This window comes from Platichthys flesus, chromosome 9 (assembly GCF_949316205.1).
Source record: "Platichthys flesus chromosome 9, fPlaFle2.1, whole genome shotgun sequence".
In the NCBI taxonomy this organism is placed as follows: Eukaryota; Metazoa; Chordata; class Actinopteri; order Pleuronectiformes; family Pleuronectidae; genus Platichthys; species Platichthys flesus.
The window spans coordinates 14,664,864-14,680,017 of record NC_084953.1 but is presented as its reverse complement, the minus strand read 5'-3'; the positions used below and the strand labels follow the sequence as shown (position 1 = coordinate 14,680,017).

Here is a 15,154-nt window from a genome sequence, read left to right as displayed (position 1 = left end):
AGCTGCTTGTTTTTCCACCAGTGGCAGCGGCTGCATGAGAGAGACAGCAACTGGGAAACAGATGCAGGTCTGGGAGTGATTGGGAAAGAAATGATTGTATCTGTCTGCTTGTCATCTATCCGTTTAGCCCCTGGCATACTTTCTACCAACACATGAGTGTTCACACGGAATCAGCAGGCATGCCTATGCATGGACGCAACCAACAAACAAAACAGCCACACAAAAACATTTCCTCTTGCTTCTCTGTCACCTCGCTCTCCGTTTTTCTCTCCCTTTGTTCTTCACTTCTCCTTCTTTAACCCCCTTTGTTCTTCCTTTTCTCTGTGTGTGTCTGAGACAGGCACAGACACTGTGATAGCACATGAAATAGTAATTGACTGGTGAAATATTTAGGGAAAAGTCATGTGAATAGATGAGAAGTGTGGCAGAGGAGTGTGTGTGTGTGTGTTTGTGTGTGTGTGTGTGTCTGTGTGTGTGTTTGCGCGTGCATGCATGCGTATGTGTGTGCGTGTGTGTTTGTTTGCTTGGGAACACAAGACAGTCAGTCTGTTACGATGGACGGTTGGTGGTAGGCGGGGCCAATGCTTGGTGCCGGTGCAGTCGCCATAACAGACATAACAATCACAGTTTCATGTTTGAGACACACAACATAGCAGGCGTTTGTGTTAATGGTAGTTATTGATGCAAAGCTACACAGAAATGAATGGGACACTAAAATACACAATCAGATGGACCAGGTTCACCACCTGCCTCCTCTTACACATCAATATGATTTGATTAAAACCGTCTATACATGATTTCATTGGCTGGTGCCTCCGCATGAAAAGTTGAGCTCTTTGCCACCTTCTGCCCTGCGCACCGCGATCCACACAACGAATCACAATCACAATCCGTCTGTCAGTTGGATGATCAGATGGTCAGTCCACTGCTTAACCAGTCAGTCAATCAGAGAGCTATCCAGTTAATGCTGCAGCTCACCAGTCAGCCACTAAGCCAGCGCTGGATTACAAATCAGGGAGAGATTGGCAGCCAAAAGAGTGTCTGGACTCCATCCAAGCCCCGCTCTGATCATTTCTTTTAATGACAAAGAAAAGAACACAACACAGGATTTGGGGATAGACAAGGGCAGAAAGCAGACGGATCTGGGTGTCTGCGGATGTCTGAGTAGAAAATGTTGGCTGCTCCGACTTTTTTTTGCTTGATCTGTGGGGTCGTCTCACTGCGGCTGTATTGTTGTTACTTGACTTTTTGCCATTTTATGGGGTTGCCTTAGCAATGCGGGATGAAATTAAATGTAAACAAGATGAGGACAAAGAAAAGAAGGGGAGAATGTCATCTGCAGGAGGTGAAAGCAATGTGCCGTGCTGTTTACCGTACATGGCTTTCATTACAGCCACAACTGTTTGGGGGGGGGGGAACAAACTGCCAAAGAGAGCCAAAAAACAAGACAGGACAGCACACAGTTGCATGTACAAAAAAAGTCCAGCAATCACATGCACACAAAATTAACTTGTGAATTCCATCTCGTGCACTTTCAATACACAAACAATCTCACTGTGGGCTCTGCACTGATTAACCAAGCATATGTGATTTCTGTGGCCACATATTTGGCATTAGTTTGTTTACTTGGCCGTAGAAATAAAGTGTTACCCTACTCATGGCCAAAGGAGAAGGAAGCCCTCACCCTCACACACACACATACACACACAGATGATTGAATATTTTGATTGCAATGATTTTCAAACCGTTTCTTAAACTGTACCAGACACACACAGGCAGCTTTTGATTCTTTGACATTTCCCTCTCTCCTCCTGATACTATCTCAACAGCTGTTTAAGTGTCATAACACACATTTCCAAAGCAGAGTGACTGGAGGATTTCAATGGACGATGTTATAATGATGAGTTCTTTATTCAGTATTCCTGCATCTCTGGAACAAAATTAAACACCTTTAGCAACTAAACTCTGCCCCTCATCTCTCTCTCTCTCTCTCTCTCTCTCTCTCTCTCTCTCTCTCTCTCTCTCTCTCTCTCTCTCTCTCTCTCTCTCTCTCTCTCTCTCTCTCTCTCTCTCTCTCTCTCTCTCTCTCTCATCTCTCTCTCTCTCTCTCTCTCTCTCTCTCTCTCTCTCTCTCTCTCTCTCTCTCTCTCTCTCTCTCTCTCTCTCTCTCTCTCTCTCTCTCTCTCTCGTGGGAATGTTGAATAAACGGTCTGATCTTCATCCACCACAACTCTTGCAGCTGGGGGAATATCTGTACTATACGTACATGCAGCCACACACACACCCACACACGGCTCTGTGAGTGTACACACAGCCAAAGCTCTCTTTTCTGCTGTCTAAAATGCATGTAGAGCTAATGTACTCTTAAAGAAAATTGCAAAAACTTCTCAAATATAAGAACACGTACATGTGCACACACATTTACAGACGTCTGTCTCAGTAAACACGGCAACACGCACTGTTCATGCCCCAGCCTTCGATGTACATGTTATATTTGTATACGATGAAGATGCAGATTAAGATGCATTTATTAGTCCCAAACACATGCACAGACATGCAAAGGCACACTCATGCAGGTAGGGAAATTTAACCTCTGCTTTTGACCCATCTGGTGCAGGACACACAGAGCAGTGGGCGACCATGTACGGCGCTCGGGGAGCAGATGTTGGGGGAGTAAGGTGCCTTGCTCAGGGGCACTAGACAGGGTAGGGAGACTGTTGGATTTTTGGACAGATCAATCCAGGTTCATCTCTTGTTGTCTCTCCGTGGAGTCGAACCAGAGACCTTCTCTGCCCATAGTCCAAGTTTCTGCCACTAGACCACCGCCTCTCCAGCAGACACTGTCCTCATCATGTCCAAATGGACGGAGAGGAGTTAAGAGCAGCAGCACTCAGGTCAGCTCTAAACTCTGCAGCTCGCATGTAGACGATGAAGTCTGTCACATTACGTCTACAGAACAGAGTGCTGCTGTGTCTGTTTACTGGGACTACACAATTAATCATAAAAATCATGCTCTCGATTCACACCCACACGCGATCACATTTGTAATTAACAACAATTCTGCTGCATTTTTATTTTAATCAGCTGCTCCCACCACCCATGAAATGCTGCATTATCTTTGCTTTGTCCCTCAACCAATGACATCCCGGTATTGCGCCACGTAGTGCGGAAAAACAGGAAGTTGGTATAATAGAGTGACTGAGAGAAAAGTGGAGAAAACTTTGTTTTCAGAACATATTAACAATAATTCTCCAGAAGAAACCCCCTCTGGGAAGTACTGTGACTATTCTTCAGCACAAACATAATTCATAATTCTGTTGAATGTCCAACCTTGTAATTGTCCACTAGTTTCAGATCATGCCACAGTGATATAAAAAAAACGATTTTCTCCTGATTCAAAATCACTTACTTTTTGATCAAAGGTCTGCCATGACTTTGTGTGTGCAGCAGCAAAAGGAGACTTCAGTCACAAACGGTCTGACATCTGATATGTGAAGGTTAGAGGCTGTTTAACAATATTTTAGTTTTTTGCAAATTGGTAATCAATAATTCAAGGTATATTACTTTTGCAGTGCAATGACATTTAACCCAGTAATACAGCCAAAATAAAAATGATGAAAAATACATGCTAAGACTATTTCTCTGAAATATCGGTAATTAGAGTACTTGGGGGCGAGAGGAAGTGTAGAATCCTGCTGTGCACATAGATTGAAAAAAGTGGATGAAATGCTGAGAAACCCTGATTTGAATATACAAACACATACTTGCACATGTGTATGTACATAAACATGCACCCACAGACACTCACATAAACTCCGGAACCACAAACACACACAGGCATGTGTGTACACAACTGTTCTTTGCACCCTCACACCTCTCCACGGATCACATTTCATAGCAACACCAGAAATAAAGTTCCAGTGGCAGCAGAGGGCTGCAGAAGAAGGAGGAGGAGAGAGAGAGAAAAAAGACGGGGAGAAAAACAGAAGGGAGAAATGGAGGGTGAGAGACAGAGGCTATCGATTGGCTGGAGTTGGCTCAATCTGGGATTGAACTTTATCACAATCACAGAGATCGCAGAAGGAAGCTCTCCGATACGCCTCTAAAGGAGAGAACAGAGGAATGTTCACACCAGTCTTCCATTGCATCTCTCATTCATTTTCATTTCAACTTCCACCCCCAGCCGAGCCTTTTAGAAGTCTCTCTCTCTGACTTCTTTCTCCCTCGCGCCTCTTACATCTTTCACTTTCGCCCTTTGTTTTTCACTTCTCCCTTGTTCAGATCGGCGTCTCTCTTCCAGCGGCTGGCTTATTAGCATTCTCTCTGTACATATAATTGATTCCTCATGCCTTCCTCTTGTGAAAACGTCATTCATAATTCTGTGTGATAGCTAGCTGGCTGGCTTGCCTGCTAGTTGGCTGGCTGACTGGCTGGGTGAGTGGTTGGCTGGCTGACTGGGGCAAAGCGTTCACAGACCCAGTTTGTAGCAGATACAAAGAGACTGACAGCAAAATGTGATGATATCAACCGGACAGGGGCCTGAGTCAGACCGAGTCTAAGCTGCAATTCATCCTGCTCTTTAGACCCTCACTTCATCCTGGCAGGTAAATTAACGGCACAGTCTCACGTCTGATGACGGGGCAAAGTGACTTAAAGCAGATGCACTCATGACCTCTCTTAGTGGTAATGGAAATGAATTAAGTGGAACTTAACTATCAGTCAGTGTATGTGTGTGTGTGTGTGCGTGCGTGCGTGTGTGTGCGTGTGTGTTTGCATTTGCTTAGCAACAGAAATCAGCAAATGAACAGCTGACAGGCGTAAAAACACTTTCTCACACCTGCACACAGACACACACACACACACACACTGCAATGCACACAAGCAGCTCTGCACGCACGCTGTGCACACACACCACACACTAATGGACACAATGTACACATGCCAGCTGAGAAGTGCAGATTCAGTTATATGCCACCTACACAATTAACCCTCAACAAGATTTCAAAGGCACCTGTGTGTGTGTGTGTGTGTGTGTGTGTGTGTGTGTGCAGTTATTACTCAGGCTGCAGGGACCTAAATCAGTTTAACCAGTCACAATATGGGGACTTGTCTTCCATTAAAGATTGGGTTTAGGTGAGATTAAGGTTAGGGTTAGAACAAGTAGTAACTGTGTAATGTCCTCTGAAGTCATGGGAACACGACTGTGCGTGTGTGTACATTACAGGGAATCATTTATCCCCCCCCCCCCCCCCCCCCCCCTCATGTTACCCTACAGTCCCTCTATCTAAACAGGAGGGAAGAGACTGGATGAAAAACGACGGAAAGAAAAAGACACGAAGACTTTAAGCATGGACCCAGAAGCAGAGAGGACACGTGAGGAGGTCACCGAGTGAAAGTAAAAAGAGGGAAAACGCAAGAAAAAAAGAGAAGCAGAGAAGCGTGAAGGGACCGAGAGCGAAGAGGGGACACGAGAGAGAAGCAACAGGGCAAATTAGGGACATAAAAAGTGACAGGAGCGGACATGGAGGGAGATGGAGGGACGGAAGGAGAAAAGAGTGAGACGGACAGCAGGAAGGAGAAAAGAGTGAGACGGACAGCAGACAGAGACATGAGGAGGTACTTACCGGATGCCTGCCCTGAGGGTACATGATCCCAGGAGAGGAGAGGCTGCCAGTCCGTTTGATGGCCAGGTTAGTCCCCTGGCCCTCCACTCCTCCGCCCTCCACTGGTTACACAGTCTGACACACACGCTCTCTATCAGTAAGTCCTCAGCTGGACACGGCAGTCGTCCCTCTTCCACAGTCTTTGTATTCGTATTGTCCTCAGATGTGAATCTCTGTTGACACACAGCTAGAGAGCTCTCAGTCCGTCGGTAGGCTTCTCCAACACTGTCATGATTAAACAGACCGCCAGACTTTACCTCCTCCTCCTCTTCCTCCTCCTCCTCCTCCTCCTCCTGCTGCTGCTGCTGCTTCTTCTTTTCCCGGTGAAACCAAAGTCTCAGTTTGTCCTCCTCCTCCTCCTCGTCTTCCTCTCAGTGTCTCTCCCTCTTTCCTCACCCTGTGATCAGGCAAGGTCCACACTTAATGACACGACACAGATAATGTCATCCAGGCAAGTCCTCCCTCTTCCTCCCTCCTCTTCCTCTCTCCTGCTCCGCGTGCCCCCCTTCGCCCGGCCGTCCAATGGCAAAACACACAAACATAAACACACGCGTCCGAACAGTGTCTGCCGCCTCCTCCTCTGATGCGCCGAAGCCCTCAACGTTGACTACTGCCGCAGAAAACAGAAGAGGAAGGAGGGGAAGAAGAAGAAGATGAAGAAGAAGAAGAAAAAGAAGGAGGGAGGGGTGAAGGGAGAGAGAGAGAGAGAGAGAGAGAGAGAGAGAGAGAGAGAGAGAGAGAGAGAGAGAGAGAGAGAGAGCTTTGTTTTTAATCTAAATGTGGAGGGAAATAACGCAGGAGGGGAGGAAAGCAGGAAAGAACAGCAGGTCAGTGGAGGATCCAGCGGGCTTTTCAGCAGCAAGCCCTAGACTGTAATATATTGTGCCTGTTGGCTTCAACACAAACATGACAGGCTGCTAAAGCTCCTCTTAAGGTGGAACTGAGTAGATAGAGACACCCAGTCACACTCACACACAGAGAGGGAGAGGGAGAGGGAGGATGGAGATGGATCCCTTTTCAATTGTGGTCAGACAGAGAAAGCAATCAGTCATGCACAAAGACTCAAACTGATATGAATCGGGATTCACACACTAACACACACACACACACTCTGACACACACAAATTCATGACCGCTATGTGGACACAGTACAAAAACACACTGCCGTAGTCAGTGTTTGGGGACATTACATAGACATTTACTGGAGACTATATGTGGAAAAATCACGTTAATGCTGTACATCAAATCAGGACAACAGCACCGAAAGGCGATAATATTTGTACACAACTTGCTGACGTCATCACTTATAAACCAAGTAGCACAATCGTACAATCGCCTCTCCGTAGTTTTGTTATGCAATCTCTGAAAAAGCAACTACCGCCATTTTATTGACCGCTTGTATGATTGACATGCATAGACCTGATCTTTTTATCCCTGCTATTTGTTAACTATATATTAAAGAAAGAGTGTTGGTTAAGGAAAGAGGTGTCATTGAAAAACTTTTCCCATTTTCTTTTCAGCACCCGTGTTTTTGTCCACATTTCAACTTCAAAGCTCATGAACACATCAAGGTCTAAACAACAACCTGTGAAGGCACAGTTAAAAAAAAAACTGGCCCAAAAATCTGCCTTTCCCCCCCATTGGAGACACAGTTAGCCTCAATTAAGTCCGAAATTTGTCCCCAACGGTAGAATATGACAGAGAAACACACACACACGCACAGTTGCACATACACACATAGCAGTTATTTGGAGTGATACGTTTATTGCCCAGTTAACACCTCGCATTGAGATGTGTCTTGGATGATTGGGCAGCCACCCAGTCATACTTAATTACAAATAAATCCAGGTGTAAACACACTCAGGTTGCATGAGTGGATGCCACTGATCCGACTGACAAACCTCCTGAGGAAGTGGGCTGAGGGGTATCGCATCCGGATGTTTGTTGAGAAAGAGAATAGAGTCAGGTAACACACAACTACTCCCCATCACTGCAGGGTGAGCAGGTTAATCGAGTCAAAGCCAACAGAACACATTATAACAGCACATCCAAGTGGAGGCACTTAATTTGACATTCAAACCACTAATGATACGCCAGTGACAATAATTAGACCTCTGCCTTGATCTGATCATTATCAAGTACTTAGCATCCACACTGCTTGTTTTTCCTCTCCTCAGATAAGACATTTCGTGGATTTGCAGATAAACAACTATGTGCAATGTGGAAACGTTTGTTCTAGGACTCTATCTGGAAACAAGTCACACGTCTCAATTCACATTTGCCGGAGAGAAAATCCTATGCACCCAAACAAAAGTATATAAGGTTCTTAATCTGATATTATTATACACGCAGATCTAAAACTGTGCAGTGGAAAACCAGCATGACCAGAACTCATGGAACTTTTCTCTCAGCAGCGACAGTGGCTTATTTTGAATAAACAAACGAGCTGGGCAGCTACCAAAAATCAAATCCACGGCCAACGAGACAGAGTGCCACCTCCATAAAACTAATCAACAGAGAGGAAAAGAACTGCTCCTTAAAGTACAAGTCTCACACTGTAAAGTGATATCTGGCAAAACTGCAGCACAGGAACGCCACCGCAACGTCCACGCACTGCCAGAGATGTCATCAAAATCAATATGTCGAGTATCTGGAGGATTACTACTGTAACACCCCACAAATATCTCTGCTACAGCGAGATAAAAATGTCAGCCTGCCTACTTTTGACTTCTGGCTCTGGTGCACATTATTTACAGGACTGCCCAGAATGGACCAGGACCAACTAAGACCTGGTATTTAAAGCCCTTCCATGTACAGTACACTAGTCTTGCCGTGCCGTCTTTTGGCGCAGTCTATAATGAGTTTAACCGGAGCTGCTCCCACTTTGAACTTGATCAGACAGCCATTAATCTGACATTGTAGAATCTGACATAGTCAGTCTTGGCATCAGTGGACGGTTTCCAGTAAGGCAGAAACTGCATTTTATAACGAGCAGGTTAGCCAGGGGGCAGACCCAAAGCCTCAATTAAGGTCACATACCCACACTGTGTTATCCAATGCAGTCTATTAGCGAACACTAGATCCTTTTTTGGGAAACCGTAATGCAGTCCTGTGTTAGCGTCCAGCAAAACTACTCTCTCACATGTGTGGAGGGGCAGATGAAGAATGGTTAATATTACATTTGTTCCTACACAATCTCATATACTCTGTAACTTAAAGATATCCCCCCCACACACACACACACACACAGCAAGGCTGGATTTCGAGCTAACGTGCTATGCTAGCAATCAATACAATGCTAAAGAGAAGTAGATGGGAAATAGAATCCACAACCAGATGAACTCACAACAGGTTGTCCAGCTGCTTTTGCCTCCTCTTTTGTGATTTAATTGGCTAGTTTGTACTGAACACGATTTGATTGGCTGCAACCACAATGTTGGAGTTGGAGCTGATAGATCTTGAAGAGCATTTCCTTTTTCTCAAGGAGCAGCAATGAAGATAGGAAAGACGTTGTCCGCTCTACAATCACTGCTCTTGCGATCTGCGTCGCCTCAACGCGTAGTAACATTTGTGGGGGGGTGTACGTCAGGGTGTAGGGCTCTTAGTACGTTGCACGTCTACGTGTAGGCTACGATGTTGCTTCGACGCCCAGACATGAGTTGGGCTTAAGACAAAAGCAAGATGTCAGTGGGTGTAAGTGGGTTTTTGGCCCAGGGTGAAACGGTCCCTTTAAAGAAAGCGTTGACATAAGATGTAGTCAATGAAATAAACTAAAAGATGAATAAATAAATAAATAAACAACCCACTGGCCGGTAACAGTAGCATTGGATAATGTTATTTCCATTTCACACTATGAATCCTCCGTAACTTGAGCTTTACAGCCTTTCCACTCTTAGAAATCAAGTACGGAGTCAGACGGTAACAGATGCCAAAAATTGTGCAAGAAAAAAACAGTTCCACCATCTGGCTCAAAATTTCCACTTGTAAACACTCAGCCATCCAAATCAGTCATATTCAAATCATCAGTTTACTCCAGCACAAACTGGTCGTGAGGCAGAACCAGCGCACTTTCACACCTAATATACCATGTCCATACCTGCTGATATAAGCACAAATGGACTCTCATTTTATTGTAGAACCAGATGCAGAGCAGCCCCTCATTATCCAGCTCTGACTCTCCCTGTCTCTGTCTCTGTCTCTGTCTCTGTCTCTGTCTCCTCTCTCTCTCTCTCTCTCTCTCTCTCTCTCTCTCTCTCTCTCTCTCTCTTTGCAGGCAGCAATGATGCACATGTTTATTTATATAACCTAGAGCAGGGAGGTGAGATGCATGTCGAGATTTTACTGTCAGGTGTGAACTGCTGTACTTAGCACAGTCCAGTTTTGATATGATAACATGTTACCAGGTATGACCAGGGCCTATGTTGCCGTTCCACATGCTGTGAGAAGACATCTTCACAGATGGGAAACAGAAAGGACTTCCACAGCACGACTCCTTTACTTTTTTTGACACTCATTGTTTGTCTTTCGCTCTCCTTCTCTGTCCTGCTCCTCTTCCCATCTGCCTTCACTCAGAAGCCCTCTTCCAGCCTTCTCTTTTCACACAGACACACACTGTCATTCAATGGTGCATGCCCCACCCCACCACCACCACATCCATCAGCACCATTCTCCACGTAGCCTGTTGCACTAATCAGCATTATCTAATTGTCTAGAATGGATTACACAGGTAATTATTCCCCAAACTCCTCACCCTGGATTTCAGACCGACAGATGGTCAGGCATACAAACACAGACAGGCATCAACCATAGACTGTATACAGGCACTGACATCAACACAGCACAGACATGAGGAAGGGTGACTGACAAGTTTGTGGCCCAAGGTAGAAGACAATGAGAGAGGGTTTCAGTGGAAAAGTTTTTTTATGCAGCTGTGTCAGAAAAAATGATACAAAAATGTACATTTTCCAGTATAACTTTATTTTATCTCCCAAGAGATGCTGAAAACTAGCAAACAGACTGCTAAAGTGCATTGAAAATGCAGTATTTATTTTCCAGACCTCTGGTAAAACATGAGAAGTCGGCTGAGGTGATCCACAGAGGAGCATCAGCACCTTCAGCATCTGAAACACAGAGAAACAGAATGAGCTCCCAGCACAGGTATAGCAAAGACATAATGATCCCAGCACACAAAGCTTTAAACTGCAATGTTAAACATTTTTTTTAAATAAAGTTACTGACAAAACCACAGGTGAGTGGTAGAGTCTTGTGGTGTAGTTGCATGTTGCATCGAACACTCCTCACCTCACCCTCCCCTTTCAAACCTGTGGTATCTGTGGTAGCCTTCAGTTGTGATAAAAGCTCAAAGGGTGTTTAGTTTGTCCAGTTCGGGCTAAAAATGGCGGCCTCCGTAGAGATGATTCCCTCCCCATGTTAATATAAAGTATTTAAATATAAAGGCCCCCTTCTAGGGTACAGAAATCCACAACACAGATTATTTTCTATTCCATTTCTGCCAATAGATCCCTTTCACCTAAACCTTTTCACATTAAACCTTCAACATCCTCTAGAGACCTGTCATCAGTTCAGACCGGTTCACCTCTCGTTCTGGTCTTGTGTGTTCGGTCTAACAGCAACAACGAGCTCCAACGTGGAACCAGACTCTGCCTTCATGCCTTTTCATAAACAGACTATGTTTCGTGCTCTCACGTCTCAATTTAGCCTGAACAAACACTCGACCTCAACTCGTCCGTTCCACCTTAAGAGCTCTTCCTCGTCTCGGGGCTCTCTCTGCGCGCAGATTGGACGACAGCGTTCTTCCGTCGTGCCAATCCGCATCGAGGAGCCCCACGTTGGGTCCCGATGTCACGAGGCGAGCCGACCAATCGCGAGTCGACCCGGTCGCTGAATGGGTGTGGGCGGAGGCGGGGGAGGGGGGGCGAGAGGCTGAGGAGTCTGTGGGGGATTGTGGGCATTGAAGTTCCAATTATTCTGCACACGCACATGCACACGCACGCACGCTGTCAGTCACGCTACATAAATGCTCAGTAAATTCCACCGTTAATGTCAGTCCCGCTGCGCGCGCGCTCACACTGGTGCAAACGCACACACACACACACACACCAGTAGGTAAACACTACATTTATGAGTTGACTGAAGTCCCCTTCGAAATTAAAAAACACTTTTTTGACCATGTTTCTTTATTTTATTTCAAACGCTGAAAAATAAATAGATTAAAATGCCTTTGGGTGCATGAATTAAAACAACGAGGAAGAACATAAGTCTTGACCTGGATACATGAAACCAGCTGTAACATATGTAACTTGCAGGATCTGGGTCTCGCACTTGGAAATATTGCAGCTTTCGTTCTTTTCTTTCTTTCATTTCTTCTTTCTTTCTTCCTCCATTCCTTCCTGCTGTATGGATGTCAAAATATGAATACAAATTGTACACATGTGTCGCATCAGACGACGTAAACAACCGGTTGATCTGTGTTACCAACTACCCACTCTGTCTTTTTTTCCACAGTAAATGAAAACACAAAACACACACAGAGACAGTGGATAAACACTTCTTTTATTGGTTGTGAGGAAAGACAGATTCAAAATTAGCCTCATATTATTTGACTATTTCTCTTTATTTTACTCTAAACACTGAAAATGTTAAATAAGTAAATTGGCCTTTGCATTCATAAATTTAAATAATGAAGAATATGGAACCACATTAGTCCCAATCTGAATACCTGAGCCCAGGTGTGATATATGTCTTTCAAACCATAACCTGCAGGATCTGTTCATTTGAAATACTGCAGCTTTCTTTCATTTCATTTTTACCGTTCATTCCTGTCTTCATTCATTCCTTCCTGCTATACAGCTTTAAATGTATAATTAAAACTTGTAGACTTCCAACACAACTGGTCGGTCTGATCGTGTAGTTGTACCTAATTTCCCTCTGTCTCTTGTTTTCTTTAACACACTCCATCTCGTGTGTTCTTGTTGCATGCGTCTCCTTTCAGAGTGATACTATGATATTTGCTGCGTCTGGACACACTCCTCCGTGATGGCTCCCTTCACCGAACACATTTTACAACGCGGCTGCAGCAGAGTGAAAATAAAAACCTGCTGACTCCCGGTTTGCTCACTCACTTGTCTTGTCTTCACTATAGCAGAAGGCTGACCCGAAGCTTTATGGACGGGGTACATAAATGTGTCTCTCGGAGGATACTGTCATATTTAAGAATGTTTGGCTGTGGAATGCAATACGCATTGGCTGAGAATGAAGTTGCTAACTGTATCTGCTTATTAAAGGAAACATCGTTGCTGGAGTGAGATCATTTCACGCTGTGGTGTTTCTGACCTGACATCACAAACAGGGCTGTGATACCTGCTTATGAGAGCTGCAGTTCTTGGAGAATGTGGCATCTTTGCTTCTTGTGCTGTGGAGTTTTTCTGTGATTGTTGACTCCACAACTGTGTCACTTAAATCTGACATTTACCTCCGTTGTTTTACATTATTGGAATCAATCAGGCTTTTAAACGCCTGCACACTCCGACTCTCCTGCTCCTTTGAAGACGACAGATATGACATGAACACAACAACAGGATACCTCTTCAGAAAACCTCAAACATGTGTCTGTTTGAGATATTTTATCAGGTTTGACTGTGCAAACTAACTAAAAATACATTTTATGTGAGGATTTTGTATTGTGTTTATCGTTTTTGATGTCATTGATTTGGACATCAAGATGTTCCTAGTTCAATTTATTTCTAATCTATTCCGTAATATCCAAATTTCCCCCATGGTGATCAATGAATGATTATCTTATCTTGTCTTACTGTCTGCTTATTTTCAATGGTAATATGTACAAATGACTGTACTAAAAGTGAAATTCAAATGTTAAAAATTAAATCTCTCCTTTGTCTTCAGCCTCACTCAAGTCAAATGTTTTTCCATCGCCCTAAGAAGAGATCATATGCAAAATCTAAAGCCCCTCTTCCACTGGTGTAATAACCCACTCACACCCACTGGCATGTGGTTTTTTGCCTACAATCAGCATTCACTTTCGGGTCTAATTACTTTTTTAATTTGACAATCTAGATGTTAACGCTGCACTTTTTAAAATATATTATGACGAGCAATGAACTTCAGGGTGTTGGCGCTAAATAGCCATGCATGTTTGTTTACTTGTTGTTTTTTTACATCTTGGGAACAACGATTTTTCTTGACTATCATGATGCAAAACTGGCAGCACAATGAGGTTTACGACATGTAGGTTACAGATTGCCAATGGTTCCCGGTACATGAAGGTAAAAGACAGAAAGCCTGCATATACGTGCTACATTTGGAATGAAGGAAGTATCATGGTTAAATCTACACTGACATCAGTCCTGCCTTGTTCTGTTGTGTTCTATTACAACTGCCTGTTTCAAATTTGTCTCTGATGTTGAAAATAGTTTGACAAATGAATGTATGTATCAAGGGACATCTACTGGCTTTTATTCTGGAGCTTTCAACCACAACATAGTTAAGAGAGGCACGAAGAAGAATATGAGATGTGTTGGAAAATAGTGGGAGAAGCCTTGTAAATTGTCCTTGACTGAAGACTTACTTGTCAAATATTGTATTCACGTCTGTTTCTGGCTTTTACTTTGTTCTGTTCTGTTATAAAATAATGTATACACACACACACACATACACACACTTACACTCACACACACATACACAGAACTCTAAATGATCTGCACTCAGTAATAGGAAGCGGCACAAGGAGAAACCCCATCTCCATGATGTGGGACTCTGGATAAACTCTGCGCCGGTTTGACTGGATAAATAGACGTCTATTCACACATCAGCAAACACAAGCACACACAAACGGAGAAACACAAACACACACTTTCAGGCAGGCACACTCACACACACACCAGGCCTATAAACTGCCATGTGTATGTACCTGCGGTGTGTTTCAGATCCCCAAGCGCCTGCAAACATGAGATCTCCTGACCTCGTAGTGCAAACATTTGGCTATACTGTGCATTTGTGTGTGTGTGTCTCTCTGTGTGTGTGTGCTTGTGCATGCATTGACATGACTGGGTGTGACTGTGTATGTTATTGCAGGATCAGTGTGACTTCCTGGCTGTGCGTCTAGCAGGTCCCTAAGAGTGGGACATGTGCAGTAACACTTTATTCCATAATTAGCTCCATCCAACTTATTTCCTGCTCTGGGCTTCAGGAAAGAACTGTGTCACTGTGTGTGTGTGTGTGTGTGTGTGTGTGTGTGTGTGTGTGTGTGTGTGTGTGTGTGTGAGTGTCCGTGTGTGAGTGTCCGTGTGTGTCTCTGTGTGTGTGTGTGTGTGTCTGCGTTGGCTCTCTATTCAGGCTACAGTTTGTACCTTTCTCTGACCAAACTTTATCCCACAATAACCTGAATAGGAGCTGCCATCTTGCACTCCTTCATTCGGAGCCAGAACCTGTGCTGTAGTAATCACAGAGTGGAG

At 44.3% G+C, this 15,154-nt stretch overlaps 1 protein-coding gene across 2 annotated transcripts in view; it reads right to left on the bottom strand.

Annotated features, from left to right (window-relative positions):
- Nucleotides 1-6,513, bottom strand: part of tle2b (TLE family member 2, transcriptional corepressor b) — a 76,056-nt gene extending 69,543 nt beyond the window's left edge. For both annotated transcript variants that reach the window (XM_062395028.1, XM_062395029.1), the window contains exon 1: nucleotides 5,625-6,513. In XM_062395028.1, coding sequence (XP_062251012.1) covers nucleotides 5,625-5,648 — 24 coding nt within the window. In that variant the 5' untranslated portion in view covers nucleotides 5,649-6,513. The remainder of the gene's footprint in view (nucleotides 1-5,624) is intronic.
- Nucleotides 6,514-15,154: the final 8,641 nt, after the last annotated feature.